The sequence below is a fragment of the Pleurodeles waltl genome, chromosome 10 (assembly GCF_031143425.1).
Source record: "Pleurodeles waltl isolate 20211129_DDA chromosome 10, aPleWal1.hap1.20221129, whole genome shotgun sequence".
In the NCBI taxonomy this organism is placed as follows: domain Eukaryota; kingdom Metazoa; phylum Chordata; class Amphibia; order Caudata; family Salamandridae; genus Pleurodeles; species Pleurodeles waltl.
In genome coordinates, this window is record NC_090449.1 from 912,600,558 (window position 1) to 912,620,398 (window position 19,841).

Sequence of the window (19,841 nt, forward strand, 5' to 3'; positions counted from 1 at the left end):
GCCTTTTGGTAATCTGGCTCTGTAAAGTTTCTCTGTCTTGCACCATGGTGTAATGGAGTCGCTTTCTGTGCCATGTCTGTCATAATACTTGTAGACATTCAAATATTTTGAAATGTTACAACTATGAGTGAGTAGTTGTGTCTCAGAAAATGTTAGCACCTGGGGCCATGTCAAATATAACAGGGTCTGTGATCACAAAAGTGCTTTACCTGTCCCTGAGTTTGACTCATAAAAGGAATTTTGTGATTGCTTCCGAATTGCAAATGCAAGTGGCCATTAAAGGGGTGTTCCCCTTCCCATTTCCAATTTAGAAAATAATTTATCAATAGCAATCATGGTTGCAAATCATTTCTGAGCTATTGGTCCGCAAATTGGGATGGTAACTTATTTTCAAAGAGGAAGGGTTCCCCTTACAACCCCCTTGCCTTGGGTGAAGAAAGCAGTGGTCCTGCCTTCTTCCCCTTCTTCCTTTGCACGCTACAATCTATGCTATTACAGACAATCACAGAAGGCCGCAAATTGCCAACTGCCTAGTTAAAATTAATTAGGTATTTATTAGTTTGTGAACTGACTGATAGCGCATAGGTATGTTTGCAAAATGCTATTCCATTTGAAAAAGGTCTGGGCGCAATTTGCAACCACTTTTTGTGAATTAAATAATAATGGACCAGGACCCTAACTTTAATAAGGTGATGGATGCCAATTTGTTCACTGCTTGTTTACAGTTTTACCTGGTGGTAAGTGCATAAGGCATAATAGCACAAAATATAACCTGTTTAGTCAGCAGCCGGCTAAATAGTGAAGTTTCTATTCTGACTGAAGCCAGTAACCTAATGTGTGGAAACCAATCTGAAAGACTGTAAATTGGTGGAATAGCACCTTGTACAATCTCACATTGGTCCTGGATGTAGTGTAAGCGGTATGGCTATGTGTCATGTTACAGTGGGCATAGGCTGCTTATGTGTATGTGGTGACCTGAGTATATGTGACATATTGAGTGACATTGTTATATGAGTGAAATAAGTATATGATGTAGTGTGATGTGGCAATACATGTATTACCTACCTTATCTGTGTACTTACCTGTTGTCCTTTGGAGCATTCAGGCTTGTCCGTGTGAAGGAGTACATAGCGCTGCATTGCCTTGCTGCAGTGGATGATGATATCATAGGTGCCATGGTCCCAGTATGGTCATGGTCATGAGGTCCTACAACATGATTGCCACATGTGTTGACCTGCTACTAGTAGTGGGGATGTGAAATACAGACATATTCCAGTGTGTAAAGTGACTTCAGATGGTCAGATTCCTGTTACAAAGCCATTGCATCATTTCATATGCCTGGGTTTGCCATAAGAATTCTGCCACATCTCAGCTTTTGTGTGATGCATCTTGAAGAAGTGGAACACAATGGAAGACTTGAAGATATTACTACGTCATTTGTAAGTGACCTTTTTTGACACTCTGCACCTACCTATATCTGATGCAGACCTAAAAACCCTGATGCATTGGGCCAAATGCATCACCTTGTAAACATGGAGCTGCCATAGTGCTGCTGGTGCAACAAACAAAATTAGGCAAAGGTGGCGTAAGTCCTTTGTAACTATCCCCCCAGGTCTGAAGAGACTTTATAGATCCTATATAGAGGCTGTGAACTGCAGTATTTGATATGAAGTTGGAAATTCACATGTGCAGTCAGCAACATTTGAATTGAGGAAAAATTAAAAGTACAGAATGCTGCCACGGAATGCAGCAATGAAGGAAATTTAAACTAGTCACATGCACCAAGCAAACTCAGTGAACGCAGGAAGTTTCAGCTTGAAGGATGCAGCAGGCCTACATATGAATTGAGCAATGACTGAATTGGGAACATCATCTGTGGACACAGAAACGGATAGTAAAATGAGCCTGCAGTGTGAAAAGTTTCAAGGGTTTCAAAGGCCACTAATAGTGTAACAAGCAGGTTGCAGTAAGGCACTGGGCCAGATATTCAAATCTAGTGCTTACTAAAAACAATCACACATGTCCAAGTGCAGACCAATGCTGGCATTGAAGCCAGGATTGGTGAAAGTGGAGCCCATGACATTGGGTCATTTGGCAGCTCTAAAGATAGTGTCTGGCTGCTGCTGCTCATTCATTTGTTTCAGGCTCCTGTTTGCGAGAACAAGCAGCAAAGGGGGGTGTAGGAGGCTGGCCTGGCTTATAGTGGGTACCTGATGGTACTTACACCTTGTGACAGGTCCAGTTATCCCTTATTAGTAGATTAGTAGTGTTCTAGCAGTTTAGGCTGATGGAGGTAGCTATAGCAGAGCAGCTTAGGCTGAACTAGGAGACATGCAAAGCTCCTACTATACCACTTATATCATATAGCACTATATATATCATAAGAAACACAATACTCAGAGTTACTAAAAATAAAGGTACTTTATTTTAATGACAATATGCCAAAAGTATCTCAGAGGATATACTCCCTTAGGAGGTAAGTAATATATACAAACTATACACACAAACCAAAATCAGGTAAGTAAACAGTTAGAAAAGTAGTGCAAACACTGTAGAATACAATAGGATGCAATAGCCCTAGGGGCAACAAAAACCATATACTCCAAAAGTGGAATGCGAACCACGAATGGACCCGAGGCCTAGTGTAGTGTGTAGAGGGTCACTCGGAGCGTAAGAAAATATTAAGGGTGTCCAAGATACCCCACTCCAAGACCCTGAAAAGTAGGAGTAAAGTTACCCTACTACACCAGAAAGACAGTAAAGTCGAGATAGGGGATTCTGCAAAGGCAACAACTGACTGCAAAGCATTGAAGATGGATTCCTGGACCTGAGGACCTGTAAAGGAAGGGGACCAGTTTCAAGAGACACGCAAGTGTCGGGGGGGGCAGGAGCCCACTAAACCCCGGATGAAGATGCAAAAGGCTGCCCCTCGGTGAAAGAAGCTGAATATTCTGCAACAACGGAAGGTGCCAGGAACTTCTCCTTTGGTCAGAAGTTGTCCCACAGCGTGCTGGAGGATGCAGAGTTGTTTCCACGCAGAAAGACTGCAAACAAGCCTTGCTATCTGCAAGAGTCACGGTTGAAGATAAAGGGTGCTGCCAGGGCCCAGGAAGGACCAGGAGGTTGCCCCTTGGAGGATGAGACAGAAGGGGTGCTAAGCAACAGATAAAGCCCATGCAGAAGCAGGCAGCACCCACAGAAGCACTTGAACAGGTGTTCAGGAAATTTGAGCACAGCGGTCATCTCAACACAACAAAAGAGGGTCTCACGTAGCCGGTGGTCAACTCAGTGAATTGAGCAATGCAGGACAGAGTGCCAGGGACCTAGGCTATGCTGTGCACAAAGGAATCCTTGCAAGAGTGCACACAAGCCCTGGCAGCTGCAGATCACGCAGTACACAGGATTACTGTCTGTCATGGGGAGGCAAAGACTTACCTCCACCAAATGTGGACAGAAGGACCACTGGACTGTTGAGATCACTTGATTCCAGCTCCTGTGTTCCAGGGACCACGCTTGTCAAGATGAGAGGGGACCCAGAGGACCGGTGGGGCATACGTTTGGTGCCTGTGTTAGCAGTGGGAAGATTCCGTCCACCCACGGGAGATTTCTTCTTGGCTTCCAGTGCAGGGTGAAGGCAGAAAGCCCTCTGAGCATGCACCACCATGAAACAGTCGAGAAAGCCAGAAGGATTAGGCACTACAATGTTGCTGGTAGTCTTCTTGCTACTTTGTTGTGGTTTTGCAGGCGTCCTGGAGCAGTCAGCAGTCGATCCTTGGCAGAAGTCGAAGAGGGAGATGCAGAGGAACTCTGATGAGCTCTTGCATTCTTTATCTGAAGAGAAACCTACAGGAGAGACCTTAATTAGCCATCACAGGAGGATTGGCTACCTAACCAGGTAAGAGCCTATCAGGAGGGGTCTCTGAAGTCACCTGCTGGCACTGGCCACTCAGAGGCTTCCATTGTGCTCTCACATCTCTGCATTCAAGATGGCAGAGGTCTGGTACACACTGGAGAAGCTCTGGGCACCACCCCTGGGGTGGTGATGGACAGGGGAGTGGTCACTCTCCTTACTTTGTCCAGTTTTGCACCAGAGCAGGGGCTGGGGAATCCCTGAACCGGTGTAGACTGGTTTCTGCAAGGAGGGCACCATCTTTGCCCTTCAAAGCATTCCCAGAGGCCAGGAGAGGCTACTCCTCTCAGGCCCTTTGAACTTATTTCCAAAGGGAGAGGGTGTAACACCCTCTTTCAGAGGAAATCCTTTGTTCTGCTTTACAGGAGGGCAGAAACCTGTCTGAGGGTTGTCAGCAGCGGTAGCTGCAGGGAAAACCCCAGAGAGCTAGTTTGGCAGTACCTGGGGTCCATGCTGGATCCCCAGGAATGCATGGGATTGGCACCCCAATACCAGATTTGGCATGGGGGACAATTCTATGATATGAGACATGTTACATGGCCATATTCGGAGTTACCATTGTGAAGCTACATATAGGTATTGACCTATATGTAGTGCACGCGTGTAATGGTGTCCCTGCACTCACAAAGTCCGTGGAAATTGCCCTGAACTATGTGGGATCACCTTGGCTAGTACCAGAGTGCCCTCACACTTAGTAACTCTGCTCCTAACTTTCACCAAGTGAGGGTTAGACATATGGGTGACTTATAAGTTACTTAAGTGCAGTGTAAAATGGCTGTGAAATAACGTGGACGTTATTTCACTCAGGCTGCAGTGGCAGTCCTGTGTAAGAATTGTCTGAGCTCCCTATGGGTGGCAAAAGAAATGCTGCAGCCCATAGGGATCTCCTGGAACACCAATACCCTGGGTACCTAGGTACCGTATACTAAGGGAATTATAAGGGTGTTCCAGTGTGCCAATTAGAATTGGTAAAAATGGTCACTAGCCTGCAGTGACAATTTAAAGGACAGAGCGAGCCTAAGCACTGAGGTTCTGGTTAGCAGAGCCTCAGTGACACAGTTAGGCACCACACAGGGAACACATATAGGCCACAAACTATGATCACTGGGGTCCTGGCTAGCAGGATCCCAGTGACACAGGCAAAAACAAACTGACAAACAAGTAAAAATGGGGGTTACATGCCAGGCAAGAGGATACTTTCCTACAGGGGGGCAGCAGAAAGTCTTGGCTTCATGCTCACTCCTAACTGATTCTGTAGATGTCAGTGGCAAGCTGAGAAACTACTCTCTCCACATTTTACCCAGAGCTGCTTGAAGATGTGAAATGAATCAGCAGGGTCACTGAAAGCAGGCCATGCAAGGTAGTGGCCACAGAATCTCAGAAAGAGTCCAAGCAATCCCCCAAGGTATCACGGAAGAACAAATGACATCCAAAATGCTCTTTTTTTGGGTACTATGGCTGAGTAGTTAGGCATATCAGTGGGTAGTGCTAAGCATGTAAGGCACACACTCATGCAGTAATTGAGACACATACTCAATTTAAGAAATCTTACACCGATTTATAAAATATCATGTACTTTTAAATAAACTTTTATACCAAGATCACCGGCGTCAGGTGAGTACTTTTCGACTTAATAATTTTTAGAGTTTTCAAAAGCTGACAGTGCATTCTTCAGATGCAGTACTTTTATCTTATGGAGGAAGAACAAGCACTGCATACAGGTATAGTACAGCGACTTACGGGGCCAATCTCCTAGACTAAGGGTAAGTATGGGGCAAGGTCTGCAGCAGTGGTGCAGTTCAGTATCAGGTGTCCAGTGTAAATCTATGAGGATCAGTTTGGTCACAAAGTTGCTGCAGAGGTGGACTGAGAGTCCAGTCTGGGTGAACCACTGAGGGGGTTCAGTTCTTGTGATGCTCGGGGACATAGGGACACCAGTGCTACTTTTCTCCTCGGTCTGAGATGTCAGGGTGCAAAGACGGTTTAGACCGTCGTGTTTACAGTCGCCAGAGGTAGTCACAGTGTAGGGGGCCCACGGAAAATGGCTACAGGTGTGGACTGGGGGCCTAGTATGGCCAAGCCAACAGGTGGGCTTGAGTCTCACAAGCTATGTTTCCTTTAGGCTGCACAAGTGTGCGCGCATGCAGCCTTTCCCTGCGCCCAGATTGTCTCTGGGAGCTCCCTGGCCACTTCCAGGGCCAAAAGGCATAATAATGAAAATAAATTTTGACAACGTGCAGCTGGTGTGAAAAATTCTCTTTTTGTGTGTGGCAGGCTGCGCTGCAGGAGGTCAAGCACACACACACCAAAGACAAAGAGGCTGCTCCTTCCTTTCAGGAATGGAGCATTTTCAGGAGGCCAAACCAGGGCAGTGTGCTAAAAACACCTTGAACTTGATTATTTTGTTTAAAGACTTGGCAAATACTTTTTTTACCGTTTTTCATTCATTATTACATAAGAGGTCCTTCAAACACATGAGGTCAAGATGCCTACGAAGGAGGGCTAGTTTTAGTGTAAGCTGTGTGTTCAACAATTTTCAGGCAAAAGTAAAAATGTCAAGATAACTCTGGTGTTTAATGTACCTGCTGGAGAGAGATGGAGTTTTGTCTATTGGTAGTTTTAACTCATCTAAGGTGGCGCCGTGGGTTAATGTGCCTGCTGCAAAGAACTGCACTAGGCAAAATGCAAACAGAACTGTATTTATGGATAGCTCAGTGAGTTACTGCTTTTGTTACAGAGATTATTTTGTTACATAAATTACAATCTAAATATAGTACAGTGACCTATGAATTATCAAAGCTGCTTGGTCTAGGTTAAAACTTTGTTTTTTTTCCCAGTTTTTCATTATCCTAATGTTGCTAAAAAGGGTTTTGAGTAGAAATAGACTCTTATTAATAAAGCTAACCCCAACTACTGGGGCCAATCCCCACCACTGTGTTACATTTTAAATCCTGAGCTTGTGCTTCTCCAGACCAAACACACTTAAAATATCCTGCCTACTAGTATGGATGTCATGTGATCCCCACACCTTTTAATCCTCATTGTCTTATGTAACATTTTCTATAGGCTGATTTACACATGTATGATTCATTTTCTCTGTATAATGTGTGTGTGTGACGTAAAGTGCTGCAACACTCTACATTGGTGTGAGCAGCACTACACAGCAAATGAAGGTGTGTGAGAGAGGGGCATTCAAGAGATGAAGGACACTGTTGGAGGGTGGTAGTGAGCGACTCCATTAAGAAGGAGGTCATTGAGGGGGTGACCAAAAAAGTTTTTTGCGCATGCGCCATCACAGGTGCCATGGAAATAGTGTGTTAATAATCGTGGAAACATACCATATATAGCATGACTTCAATGTTTGATAGTGCTGCATTTTAGAGATTTGTACTTATCTCATTCCCATTAAGTCAGTTGGCACTTTTTCTTTAATTTTCTTTTGTGAACAAAATGTAAACAATTTGCAAGGGGTTTAATAGTGTCCCATCAATTCATGTGTGAAATCATAGTTTGAAAATATGATTTTTGAAACAAAATATATAAAGTGTTTTATTTAAAATTGAAAAACTGTTTCTATCTTAATGTAGAATTATCATTGTTCTTGGCATTGATCTGGGCCGGGCCCTGCACATCTGCCAACAGCCACAGCTAGAGCAGGAAGAGCACAGCTCTAAGATCTGTTTGTGCTGTGTGCCTCTTGGGAAGGGGCTGGAAGGTATGATCATTCAATGCTAAAGAATTAGGGTTTTGCCTGAAAAATGAATCATGTTTCCCAAACAAGTCTCCCAGAAGAACAGGAGTCTAGACCAAGTCAGTCTAAAACTCCAGATTCCTGCCCTAGTCCTACTTTTAGCGCTGATATCACTGAAGTTCAAATAAAGACAGATGTGCAGTATTTAAGGGCACAAGGCAGTACTTGAGTAGGTCTGAGTTTGGGTCATGTCGCATACGAGCCAAAGGCTACTCAGAATGGGGGAGGTCATCAGCGATGAGGGTTCTCATCTCAAGTGCACAGGCCAAACAATCATTCACCAGGATTTTGGAGGAGCTTGCCATGTGGTAGAAAATAAATAGGACAAGAAGACAGAGTGGAAGTTGATAGATAAGATGAAAAGGCAATGGAAATGAAGAAAAGCAGAAGGTTGGAACGCAGTAGTTCTGGATAGAAAGACGTTGGGAGGAGGAGTGGGCAACAATGAAGGCGTGATATTGAGGAAGGAAATTAGAAGGGGCACAGAAGGGTGAAGTGAGAATGGGATATGAAGTACAGAGAATAAAGTCAGAAGAGTCCTAGCATTTGAAAATGGACAAAGCATGTTGGAAAGCCAGAATGATGATAAAGATGGGAGAGTAGAGAAAAGGAGAAAAGATAAGAACGGCGACTGGAAAGAAAGAAAAGGTGCAGGACAGGAAAGCAGAATAATAGGAAAGACAGAACTAATAGAAATATGGAGAGGGGAGAAAATTTGGAGGAGAGGATGAGAAAAAGAGGGATTTGAATGTAAAGAGAAAAGGGGGTATGTATGGAGAGGGTGACCTATGGAAGTGATTTAGTAAAAAGGAAGATGTGAATAAGCAAGAAATGCTGAGGAAAAGAAAGTAAGAGGTGTGAACTATAAAAAGTAGAGAAAAAAGGAAAAAAAGAAGGAAGGACAATAAGAACAAACAAAAGGAGATCGGTAACCTGAGGGGAAACAAAAAGATTGAAAGGGACAATTAGAAGACTATCAGGGCAACATCAGTGCACTAGTTCAATAGGTTAATCTCCTAGGTAACGAAATTCACTAGTACAATAGTTCAGTGATTTTGCACATGATTGCTGCCTAAGAGCTGTCATCCAGGGGAGGTTGTTTTGTAGCTGTGTTCTTCAAATCTAACAAATTGAAAACTTGAGTATAACAGATTTTCAAAAACAAAGATTATAGGTAGACACAGATGACAACCAAAGATGCCAGAGATAAGCAACGAGGTGAGTAGAAGAAAAGCATAGTCAAGATATTGAATTGATCGAGAAAGAGTAGAAGGAGAGAGAGGACATGGAGATTAGAGAGAGTTTGGGGAAGAGAGAATGGTAGGATGTAGATTGAAGAGAGAGGAGGCTGAATGAGGGAGTAGTAGAAGAGAATGGAATGGGAAAAAGAAAAGTAGGAAAGATAAGGTGCAAGGAGACAAGACAAAAACATAAGAAAAAGGGAGGAACAAGGTAAAGACAAGTGAGAGAGATAGACTGGAGGTGGATAGAGATCAGAAAAGGTGCTAGGAGGAGATAAGAGATGCATGACGATAGCAAAGTCACAGGAATGGTACGTAGAATGATTAGGGTAGCAAGTTTCTGTTTCACTGGTGCTCAGAGGCGCAAGGAGCTCACTGCAACCCTGTAATGGATCTCTTTCAATACCAAGCCAAAGGTGAGTGGAGGTCAGTTTTTTCTGGTTTAAATTAAGGCAGATGATACCTTTGCTGTGCCACTGAATGTGGTAGCTTGCACACAGCACATATTTTCATATTAAATTGTTGCTTTCGTCAGTGCACGCCGCCTTGACTGTATTGCTCGAAGCACCTATATTCCCGCACATAAAGTAAACAAAATAGAGGGAACATTGCTCATGAGCCAGTGGTCCTCTGCTCCTCCATCAGGGTGCATAAGTGCAGTGGACATCCAGGTCTCCATCACCAGAAGCAGTCGCGGTGAAGGAGGGATCTGCAGAATCAGGCTCAGACTCTGACAGGAAGTCCACAGAGGACACGTTTAGGGTGGGCTTCATCTCTGAAAGGCCTAGGGACTACCCTGACACTGTTGGCCCACTTCAGCTTCGGCTAGGCGACTCGGGTGCAGTGGTGATTTCCAACACCAGGTCTTTGTTGTTCCCGTTCCTCACAGTTCTTTCTTGGATGTCTGCAGATGTAGGGGAGCAGCTTCTGTACCTGAAGGGAGTTCTTCTTTGTGATTTGTGAAGAAGTGGCAGCCCTCCCGATTTCTTGGAGGCTGCAGTGGCAGGACATGTCAGTTGCTCCTCGATGGTCAGGTGCAGCAGGCAGGTAGGGTTAGCGCCAAGTCAGTCATGCTCTTCGGTTCTCAGGTTCAGTAGGCTTCTTGTCCACTCCTTCTTTTGTGTCCAGCAAACATCTGAGGATCTGGTATCAAGGGATTACCTAAATACTCAATTTAGGGGGAGTGAAGGGGAGTAGCCAATGGGCTACTTACCCTTGGGGTCACTACACCCCCTAGATGGCCACTTCCTGTGGGGAGTGGGCAGCACCCTGTTCAGAGGTTCTAAATTGCACCACATGCAAGATAGCAGAATTTCCTAATTTGTGTCCACTTCAGGCTGGTCACCCTAGGAGTGTTCCCAGTCTGGAACCATGGCACGCCGCCTGCATAGCTAATTTTCCTGCCTGTCCAGGTGCCAAATGGGCCGTGGGAGAAAAGGGTTGTCTTCTTCCTCTGAGGAAGGCCAGATCTGCATACCAAAAGGCAGTGGGCTTCTTTGAAGCTCCTGCCATGGAATGCAGGTCATCCTGTGGGGAGGGATGGGTAACAACCTGGCCTGGACATGCCTTTGTTTCTGACCTCCAGAGAACAGAGGCTTTCATCCTGGGAGGTCAGATTCTCGTCTGTTGCTGGCAGGCTGGCCAGAACCGGTCAGTGAGCTTACTAGCAGCTGGTAGAGTATCAGGGGGCGCCTCTAAGGTGAAAAGCATCTTCGAGCAAGTCGCCTCGGAAATTTCAGAGGGCAGAACTGCTGACTCTCATTCTCAGCAGTGGCGAACAGATCTAACCAAGGCTGTCCCCACTGCTGAAAAAGTCCTTACACCACCTCCGAACGGAGATGCCAGTTGTTATCCGTTAGACCTCTTCAGCTGAGTTTGTCTGCTCTGGTATTCAGAGAGCCCTCCAGGTGTGGAAGCACTTTGGTTATTCCCTGACATTCCAGCCATGTTCAGAGATAGTCTAAGACTTCACCCTGCCCTGTTTGTTGCAGTACCACATAGCAGAGGTGTTGTCCATGAACACCTGTCCTAGCATTACCTTGGGGGAGGGTGGGAAGGCTTTTAATGCTAGAGGGATCATCCTGAGCTCCAGTAGGTTGATTTGGAGTCTGAATTCCACAGGAGACTAAAGGCCTCTGTTCCCCACCTCTCCCAGATGGCTACCCTATCCCAGGAGTAATGCATTTGTCATCACCATCGGATCTGGATGGGAAAGGGGGAGGGGTCTGCTGCCGACCCAATTGTGGTTTGTTAACCACCAACACAAATTCTTTTCAGTTTCCTATGAGATTTGGACCATATCAGAGAAATTCCCCTGATGCTGAACCCACTTGAACTTCAGGTCCCACTGCAGAACTACATATGCCAGAGGGCATGTGTCACAAGCATGATGAAAGATGTCATGAGGCCCACAAGCCTAAGAGTCAGTCTCACTGAACATCAGTTCATGGCCTGAATATCTTGGACTCGCCCTTCTGGAGTACAAGCCCAAAACTTCACCATTTCTGCAACAGCTCCGATGCAAGGGAGTGTCTGATAGGGATTCTGGTGTGCCTGCCCGCATTTATAGTGAACCCCAGTGAGAACAGCAGGTTCGCCATGGTCTGGAAGTGGGAGACAACAGCCTGGGGCGACCTTATCTTCAACAAACAGTCACTGGTATTGGGGAAGACTGGCACTCCTAATTTCTGCAGATGAGCCGCAACCACAGCCATCACCTTGGTGAACACCCAAGGAGTGCTGGTATGGCCAAAGGGAAGCATGTTGAACTAAAAGTGCTCATGGCCTATTGTGAACTGCCAGTACGGCCAGTGGAAAGGCATGACTGGAATGTGGAACTAAGCATCCTCAAGTCTAACACTGCCATCCAGTCTGCCAGGTGCAGGACAGACAGGGCTGGAGCAAGCATGAGTATTTTGAAATTCTCCTTCATGACAAAGAAGTTTTGGGCACCAGAAAGAAGCAGGAATAACAACCATGGCCTACTTGTGGCATCGGCACCCTCTCCATCGCTGTCATGCACTCACCTAGTTCCAATTGCTGAGACGATAATGGACCTCTTATCCCTTCTGAGGGTCACTAATGATCAAGGAGTCAAGATCCTAACTAACACACTACCTCCGAAGGGAAGTAGAGTTGGGACAACATAAGAAAAGATAGACTTTAGGCACAGGTCTGCTCTGCTGCCTTGTGACACTGTGTAACAGGTTCTGCACTCCTTGGGCCTTTGTGTTAGTTAGTATGCAATGCACTGGAAACAACACGAAGAACAGTTTCCCACCAGTTCTCAGTATACACTGATTAAGTAGCTATTAACAATAATAATACAGGCTTCATCACAAATACTGCACAGGAGCAGGTACAAATCAAGATTAAAGCTGGAGTTTCTGGCACTCCCAAGAATCAATTTACGTAGAGTTTTCTGTTCAAGTTCATATGTATATATTTCTTGATACAACAGATTGTCAAGAAATTTTGACATGAGTTTTTCAGTTCTGACGTAAAGATAGTTTGAAGCACCCAATATGCAAATGTGTCCAGAGTACTAAAACAAATGAAGCACAGAGAAAATAATGTCCAATATGCAGACAATGTGTTTTTTCTTTTGAAGAACACAGTTTTGTCTTTTAGTCTTTTACTCAACCTCATTGATTAGTTTGAACTATTTTATGATCAAGTTCTTAGGTCTTGTAGCTGTAATGAAGGGAGTCAAAGTGGAAGTGGAATCACCATTCAGGAAATGGAGATGATATGGGTGTCGACTGTGCCAGGACGGTGCTTGCTCAAAACAAGAATAAGGCCAAGCACTGACTTCAGTTTCACAAATGATTTAAATACCATGTCTGGTCTCCAATAGGCATGGCTGGTTCCTGAAAGGGATGTGGTGCAATGGTAGACAGGAAGACTCATAATCGGGCCTTGGAGAGAAGACGTGTCAGCATAAAGGCAGGTGCAAAATGACAGCTGGAGCCAATAAACCATGGCTGGTGGAACCAACAAACATTAGCAGGTGGAATCATTAAGCCATGACAGTTGGAGCCAATAAACCAAAAGCCTAATTAAACAATGCCACAAGGTATTCAATGCGTTCATGTGCTCTGGGAGGGGGTCTTCCATACTGTTAAGTGCAGTTGGACCATGGGCCCTGAGAGATGTCTGTCCTGATGTCACAGTAGGCCATAAAGTGCCACAGAGTACATGAGCCCTTTGCACCAGACCCACTGTACAGAGGGCACAAGAGGGGGTTGTTACAGTGGCTCTCTTGGCCAAGAGAGATATAACTTCCTTGAAGAGAAAGGAGAGGTGGTCCCCCGTAAGCCTGTTGCAAGTGGGTGGCATGGATGGAGGGGTGGTCATGAAGGGAAGGGAGTAGCCTCTCCATACAATTTGAAAAACCCACTGTTCTGATGTTATAGTCCTCCAGTGGGGTATGTGATGGCGTATCTTGCCTCCCACTGAGTGCCCATGATGGAAAAGGGCAAACTGAAGAGGTTTGGAAGCTGGCGCTGCAGGGTGAGTGGTGGACTGACCCTACCTCTGGTTGCCCAAACCATGAGGTCTGTAAGTATCGCACCCTTGGCCACAGAGAGGTAATGAAGCTTTCATAATGTGGCAGCTGGGTGGGTAAAGACACAGTTGGAATGCCATTCCATGAAAGGAGCAAAAGGCAGACTGTGGTTTGAGACGGACCATAGATAGGCCCAAGGATCTGGCCGTAGCCCTATTATTCTTGAAGCGCTCCAGAGCTGACTCTGCCTTGACTCCAAAGATCCTGGTGCCATCAACGGCCCACTATCTGGGGAGGTATCTAGTCCACTGGCATCCTCCAGGTACTCACACAAGTCCAAGTTGGAATTTAGGCACTGATATTCTTCTGTGACCCGTCCCACTCCTCCCTGAGTCCAAGTCTATGGGAATGGGGCTGGGGATCCAACCTTGGAGGGATGGCCCCAGAAAGGACATTTATTTACTTTCTAGCAGCTTTTTTGTTTAAAAAACGTGATCAAAGACTCATATTAAGGTTATTATATTTATACATGTTTATGACATTAATTATTGCAGAGTGATTCATATCTATAGCAATTATATTATGTATATTTATGATTTCAGGAGATGAAAGCTGAAGAACCAATATTTTGAATTGTGAATCACTGTTAAAAGGACTAATGTTTGATTATTTAGATTTGTAAAGCCTGTGCACTAAGGTAGGTATTAGAGCTGACTGACATACTGTACAAGCATGTACAACTATTACTTGTGGAAGTAATGTTCTTGAGTTTATCTTCTGGAAGCTTGGCATAGCGAATTTCAGTTTACGAGAACCAGCACCTTAGAAAATGAAGAAGGGGCATGAGGTAATCAAATGTGGGCTGCATAAACTGGGAAGGAATCAATGTGTGAGTTATAAGTACTAAGGGTTATTCTTATGTTTTCAGAAACTGAAAAGACAATCAACATAGCTAGGTGGAGATCTGGTGTTGGTCCTGGTCAAGGTTCGCCACTTCATCCCAGTGGGTCAGACATGACTTCTTAGGAGTTTGTTTGATTCATAGGAAAGTTGGGAACTACGTTGTGTCCATTTCACTCCTGCGGAAAGGTACAAGCCTGATATGCAGGTCCTTCCTCTCATCTGAGGTCGAGACCATCACTGTGTCGCACGTCAAGCTGCCAGGAGCTTGAAGAACAGCTCCCTCAAGGTCTTTAGATTCATGCCATGGCAGGTATCACAGGTCTTCACGGCATGGATGTTCTAGGGGCACCAGAGAAAAACACGGTGCATGTCTGTTACTGATATCAGTCAGTGACGGGCACCATAGGACTTGAAGCCGACATTCCTAGAGGACATTCATGCCTCAGAACAAAAGGGATTTCAAGCACTCCACAAGTTCTTCATCCATAGGTTGTTTACTCTTGTAACAAAAGATTATGTCCATCTTAATACAGTTTCCCTCACAAGACCAGCAACTTTAGCCAACACATGCTTTGTCTGCCTTACTGGTATACATAGCAGACTTCATTAGGGCTACAATATCAAAATACACATCATAATGTAAAATATAAACTGCTCCAACTGTACAATACCACAGAAACACCTCTGTGCAGCAAACACCAAATGCCTTAGCTAAATTAAAAAGTAGGAAGTTGCTAGTGGAAAAACCAAGGTAGATTCAATTAAGGCTATAGCAAGTGAGAACATAGAACAGTCCTTCTGAGTGAACCAAGGTCAGTGTAAGGCCCCATTGCTCACTTAAACCATTGAAATATATAAACAAACCACTTCAAATATTAATAAATCAGTGCTGAAAGGGCGCATAAGGAAGGTTCCTCAAGTAACCCAAGAACGACGTATACTATGCTGCTCACCCAGCTTTCAAACTGGCATGGCATGCCAATCCCTGGCACTATATTTTCAATTATGGATCATCCATAAGTATATACCTTACCAAAAATTAAAATCCAAAACCAAGGTCAAAGCCACTACTGTACACTTTATCCAACATCTCAATATATAGGCTCATCTAAAATCATAGTACAAGGTTGTAATATATGGCATCCATCCCAATGCAAGTGGGGTTATAGTTTGCTGTAAAAACATAAATCTTGTTCATTTAAATCATCATTTAAGAAGCCAAATGTATTAATCAATTAGAGCATGAATTCTGGGTGACTCACAGAGGAGGGGACGCCAAACGTCAGGGGCTTAGAACTTAACATGCAACATGGCCACCATTTTGAGAACAGCATTTATAGCACTGTCATTGCAATAATAATCAATGAAAGACCAACAGTACCGATCAAGTGGCCATCAAAATTTCTCTGCCATAATGAACAGGTATGTTCCAGATCCATAACCAGGAAACACAGTGTGTGTGTGTGTCTGTGATAAAGGGCACGTCCAATGTGTAGGGTCCTTCTGAGATTGTATAAGAATAGAACTTTGTATTGGAAGGCTATGCTTCCAGTTTAAATTCTAAGCTTCACATTGTTTACCTACCTCTGCATGATGAAGCAAGCATGTGCTCACAACAACCTAATTAGAGCACCATTGCAGAGGATGGCAACCATCATTAAGCTCTGGGCTGTGTTGTCTCCCTTACACCATGTAGCACAGAAAATGTGTACTGTGTTGTATGAAAAATGAGATAATTTGTGCCTTATGGCCTGATTTAGATATTGGCGGGCAAGTTACTATGTTGCAAAGGTGACGGATAACTCTTCTGCTTAAATCTAAATCCCATTATATTCTATGGGATTTAAATTAAGGCAGCTGGGATATCTGTCACCATTGTGACGAAGGTACTCGTCTGCCAGTCTCTAAATCAAGCCTGAAGTGTATACAAGCAAGAGTAACCATGACTGTTCGAGTTAGGGTCGAAACAGCTAGAGCATGAGCACAGTTTGTAATGTGATACTTTGAATTACAATAATTGCTTTAGCCTGAATCCCTCACCTGTAGATCCATATTCGCCCTTTTCAAAGATTTCCTTTTCTTTGAGGCTGACTTGCATCTTGAGTTTCTTCTCTGCACACTCAGATTACTTTTTCTTTTCATGCCATTTTCATTTGAACTCATGGATGACATAATTTCATCAAAGATATCTGATTTATCATCTGCCTCATATTCAGTAGTCTCCTCTTCCTCTACTTCGCTGTCTTCATTTTGACCCTAGAAAAAAAACACAATCTATAATACAGTTGAAATAAATACTGATTGATCACAATGGCTATATGTTGATATTGTCTGTGCAAGATCTTTGCTTCTATCAAAAGAAAAGGAACACAATATATGCTGTAAATGTGAATGTGACACAATTTTGGATACATTTGTATATAGCCACCTTACCAACGCATTATGCAAATCCACTTTATTAAATCACGTGGTAGAAGAAAATGTTCTTTTGAGGCATGGAATGGTCTTCAGGATGCTGGATTTCAGAGCATGTTACTTCCTAGCTAATGCCTAATAGGAAAGTAACACAGTAAAAGCTGAAACACATTATATTTATATTAGTTCCATATGCCATGTAATTGTGTGCCTGTATGTGTATTCACTGAAAAATCTAAAGTTAAAGCGACATTGAGGTTAGGTGTTGAGATAAATTAAAATAATAATTTGCAAACTAAAGAACCACAGGAACCCGCCAATTGTAGTTCAGAGAATAAACTATGCACTGCTTCTAACCTTGCATATTATATCACTTATGGCATGTTCAAACAGTAAAACATCACACAAGATGATACCACACCTGGTTTGAAAATTAGAGCTTAATGTAATGAACAGAACAAGACTGAAACAACAAAAATTCAATAAGTAGAACTTGGGTTATACATTTTTAAACAATAAACTGAATTGTAGTGCTTAAAATCATGAAGCACTAACCGGGACTATCTAGTCGCATTAGACTGGATCAAATCTGGAAAGTTTAGGTGGAGCATGGTTCAGATAAAGGGACCAACCATGGCCCATTGCAAAGTACCTAATTTTCGTCAACGTCAAGGGAGATGCGAAGAGCAGAAGAGGTGATGTGTCATTGTGAATCCTTAGTATGAAGGTGATGTATTGGTTCCAAGCTGTGCAAACTCAGAGATGTGTCAGAAGAGGAGATGATGAGCTTTACCATCTGTGATGAACTACACTGGATTCTTTCAGGAGCAGCAATGCATCAGCATCGATGGAGACGTGTTGGTTCCGAGCTGTGCAACAGCATTGATGAGGGGATTCTTGCTGAAGCAGCACTTACACCCACTTCCGAGGGCCCAGGACGGGATTGGCACTGCTTGGCAGAGGAAGACTCGCAGATGGCAGAGTCCAGGTACTGCAGCAGGTGAGTTGGAAGCCTTTTGCGTCCTTGAGACTTCAGAAACCAGAAAACCAGTCAGCTGGCCCTTGGAGTCACTCTGGGTGATGGCTTGATGTGGGTCAAATCCTTCTCACCCAGGCAAAGAGGGCAGCAGACAGCAGGTCAGCACAGCAAAAAAACAGTTCCTCCAGAGCAGCTGTTCATCAGAGTGGCAGTCCTTCAACACCACATCAGTTCTTCTTCCTTGCAGAGCATCCACAGGTCCAGGGGTGCACTGAGTTGGTAGGGTCAGAAGTCCAGTTCCTATACCCAGGGGTGCTTTTGACATGGGGATACTTCAAAGAAGGGCTTTGAAGTACACTGAAGTCCTCCCTTCCAGCCCTGGCTGTAGACTCATTACAGGGGATTAAGCAGTCCTTTGCGTGGGGACTGGACACAGCCTATTTAGATGCAAGTGTGAGGCTGTGGTCAGCTCCTCCCTCCCATCTTCCCCAGGATGGCCCATTAAGATGTGGATTGCCCATCAGTCACACCTATGCTCCCTTTGTGTGTGGCTGTCTGGATGGAATGCACAAAGCCCAGCAGTCACCCCCCCCCCCCCTCCCATATGGGTATTGGAGACAGGCAGCAGGCCCAGAGTGCTAGAAGAAGGAAAATGTCAACTTTCTGAAAGTTACATTTTCAAACGTTTAACAATAAATCTGACCATTGAGGATGATTTATCATTCAATTTCCATTGGTACAAAACATGGCATGACAGATCTGCCTCCTCCCAGCCAGGAATTATAGCTTATTATGTGTAGGAAGGAATCCCCAGTGTTATCTTATGAGAGGGGTAGGCCTCACAGTAGGGAACAAAAAATTTGGATATTTTTCAATACCAGGACATGTATAACCTAAAAGTATATGTTGTACTTTTCAATTAAATGGCACCCTGCCCTATGGGCTATCTAAGGCCTACCTTAGAATTGACTTATATGTAATAAAAGGTAGGTTTAAGGCTTGACAAGGGGCTTTTAAATGCCAAGGCAATATGACAGTATGACTCTGCATTAATGAGGCAATGGCAACCCTTAGCAATGTTTGTTTTAAAGTGATACTTAAGTGGATGGCACAAGCAGTGCTCCAGGCCAACTAGTAGCATTTAATTTACAGGCTCTAGGAACAAGTAGTGCACTTTACTAGGGTCTTATAAGTAAATGATATATGCCAAATAGGTATATACCAATCAAACCATGTTTTAGGGAGAGAGCATAAGCACTTTAGCAGTGGTAAACTGAAAAAAGTCATATGCCAACAAAAACAAATTTTGCAAAATTGGGGGCAAGCAGGCAACACGTTTGGGAGAAGATTACCCTAAAGCAGCTGGGTCCAACACTAACAGTATACTTTTAACTGCAAACAGCACTATATTTAAACAAGGTAGAGACTGAGCTCAACTGGGAATTGCAGACATATATTATGAATATGTTGTGGCTTAACTTAAAGTTCCTTTGCCAAAATATGTTTGCAAATCTAAAGCTCAATCTTATACTACATTAGTCATCTGTAGATATGCGTATGCTGGTGTTAAGGAACTGTCATGCAATGCTATCAATACTTTCTATAGAAACTAAAGATTTATAAGATGTAGGTTTTTATTTCCAGCAGTCTAGTGAAAACTGATAAATATTATAGTTTGTTGAAGAATGTATAATGTATGGCTGACTCAAAAACGGTTGAAGTTGCAGTATTATTGTATGTACTGTCTAAAAGAGTACAACATTGTGCTCATTTCAGGATTATGTTTAAGGTATTCTTTTAAAAGCTACAGTGGGCTGTGCCTAGGACCTGGTTGTATATGCCTTATCAGTGGCTAATGCATAGATGTAAAACTGTTTACTTAAAATTGTATGTCAGATGAGGTATTTAACAATTACATGTCATAAACGTAAATATTCATCAAACACTCTTTTGAAGTGTTCAAAGTTTAAAAAATGGCTAATTACATCAATGTCTAGAGACATTACTAGTGCAATGCACTAAGATAATTAAGACTTGTAAGTAATTTACACATTATGTTGAAGCTTACGTAATTTGCTCATCACATTATGTCTATATGGTCTTTACTTTCCTTAAACATCGAATACCACAAAAAA

At 43.6% G+C, this 19,841-nt stretch overlaps 1 protein-coding gene across 1 annotated transcript in view; it reads right to left on the bottom strand.

The window, feature by feature from the left end:
- LOC138262020 (ATP-dependent translocase ABCB1-like) overlaps positions 1–19,841 on the bottom strand; it is a 1,142,744-nt gene that overhangs the window by 375,149 nt on the left and 747,754 nt on the right. Inside the window, exon 17 of the mRNA XM_069211672.1 lies at positions 16,353–16,568. Coding sequence (XP_069067773.1) covers positions 16,353–16,568 — 216 coding nt within the window. The remainder of the gene's footprint in view (positions 1–16,352; positions 16,569–19,841) is intronic.